Here is a 1924-nt window from a genome sequence, read left to right on the forward strand (position 1 = left end):
TGGTGAAACCCCGTCTCTACTAAAAATACAAAAATTAGCCAGCCGTGGTGGTGGGAGCCTGTAATCCCAGCTACTCAGAAGCCTGAGGCAGGAGAATTGCCTGAACCTGGGAAGCAGAGGTTGCAGTGAGACAAGATTGTGCCACTGCACTCCAGCCTGGGCAACAAGAGTAAGCCTCCATCTCAAAAAAAAATTTTTTTAAAGTTTACTGCCGACCCTTACAAACACAGCAGTTCCAATTCCATACCAAATCAATACACCCTTTCAGAAATACTATTCTGTAAAGGCACTCAGAAACAGCAATGGCAAAATGGTATTGACAAGAATGTAACCTAGAAACCTTTTATACCTTACCTCCTTCTTCCTTGACTTCTTCACTAGTCTCTCCTGAAAAAGGCTCCTTTAGGATAGGATGATCACGTCTGTCTTCTTGGGTAACTGGCCCAGGCCTGAGTGTAATTTTCTTCCCTCTCTTTGAGCCAGTAGCCTGCAGTTTTCCTTTACCAATGCGTATATTAAGAGGGTGAAAAGACTCTAACGAAGGTAGTGTAATTCCCGGAGAGATGGCCACATCAACACCTTCTAGAATAGGCACATTTGTGTCCTGGCTGAGCATCCCAGAGCTCAGAGATGTATCTTCCATACCAAGCTGATTTCCTGCATCCTGCACAAATTGTACTTCAAAGCCAGCTACTTGGCCATGACTTGGATCCCAGGACAGTGACACTGACCTCAAGTCCTTTACCTGGTCAGTTTCTGGTTTAACAGCTGATTCTAGGTCTACATTGTTTTCATCCTGATTGCCTTTATGCTGTAAGGACTCTGTCACTGCAGTTCTTCTCTTCTTACAGGGCAACATTTTAAAAGTCCCACTTTTGTTCCATTCTGAAAGGAAAAAAACAAGTTCTTACTGCCTTCATATTAATTAATGGTAATAACATTTACTCAATTATCTTTTCATTTATTCATGTTCAATCATGAATACAATACTTCCCACCAAATGCACAATTTCCCTTTAGGTGGAAGATGAGAGACAGTGGTTACAATGATTGAGTTCAAATCTCACTGATTACTATTGATGGACTACTGTTACACCTTGGCCAAGTGATTTAACCTTGCAAGTCTTCAGTGTCCTCAACAGTAAAAAATAATTGCTCTTACTTCATAGAACTGTTATAAGAATTAAAGAGTAAGTGATTAATAAATGTTATTATTATTACCATCAGGGTGGTAGACTAGCATGATGCTGAGAATAAACTGTGGAGTCAGACTGTCTGGATGTTTCCCAAGTCAGCTTCTCTCCAGCTTTATGACCTTGCATAAGTTACTCAACATGAATCTCAGATTCTTCAGCTATAAAATGGAATGTAATAGCATCTACTTCATTAGATGGTAAATGATCAATAAATGTTTGCTACTGTTGTTTTCATAAACAGGTTATTTCCATTAATAGAAACAAATCAAAAGCAAAGTGTGAATTTTTTTTTTTTAAAGACGGGGTTTCACTGGGTTGGTCAGGCTGGTCTTGAACTCCTGACCTCAAGTGATCCTCCTGCCTTGGCCTCCAAAGTGCTTGGATTACAGGCGTGAGCCACCATGCCCGGCCGACAAAGTGTGATTGTTTAAAAGATTAGGCCATGTTGGCCGGGCGCAGTGGCTCACGCCTGTAATCCCAGCATTTTGGGAGGCCACGGCAGGTGGATTACTTGAGGTCAGGAGTTCGAGATCAGCCTGGCCAGCATAGTGAAACCCCATCTCTACAAAAAATTAGCCGGGCATGGTGGCAGGCGCCTATAATCCCAGCTACTCAGGAGGCTGAGGCAGGAGAACTGTTTGAACCCAGGAGACAGAGGTTGCATTGAGCCAAGATTGTGCCACTGCACTCCAGTCTGGGTGACAGAGCAAGACCCCATCTCAAAAAAAA

At 42.6% G+C, this 1924-nt stretch overlaps 1 protein-coding gene across 8 annotated transcripts in view; it reads right to left on the bottom strand.

Annotated features, from left to right (window-relative positions):
• GON4L (gon-4 like) overlaps positions 1 to 1924 on the bottom strand; it is a 105409-nt gene that overhangs the window by 101160 nt on the left and 2325 nt on the right. For 5 of the 8 annotated variants that reach the window (XM_037731884.1, XM_017509942.2, XM_017509938.2 and 2 more), the window contains exons 2-3: positions 1221 to 1353; positions 355 to 885 (exon numbers count right to left, since the gene is read on the bottom strand). In XM_037731884.1, coding sequence (XP_037587812.1) covers positions 355 to 885; positions 1221 to 1242 — 553 coding nt within the window. In that variant the 5' untranslated portion in view covers positions 1243 to 1353. The remainder of the gene's footprint in view (positions 1 to 354; positions 886 to 1220; positions 1354 to 1924) is intronic. The other 3 variants (XM_017509939.1, XM_017509940.2, XM_017509941.2) reach the window with 1 other exon arrangement.

The sequence above is a fragment of the Cebus imitator genome, unplaced genomic scaffold, assembly GCF_001604975.1.
Source record: "Cebus imitator isolate Cc_AM_T3 unplaced genomic scaffold, Cebus_imitator-1.0 Scaffold427, whole genome shotgun sequence".
In the NCBI taxonomy this organism is placed as follows: Eukaryota; Metazoa; Chordata; class Mammalia; order Primates; family Cebidae; genus Cebus; species Cebus imitator.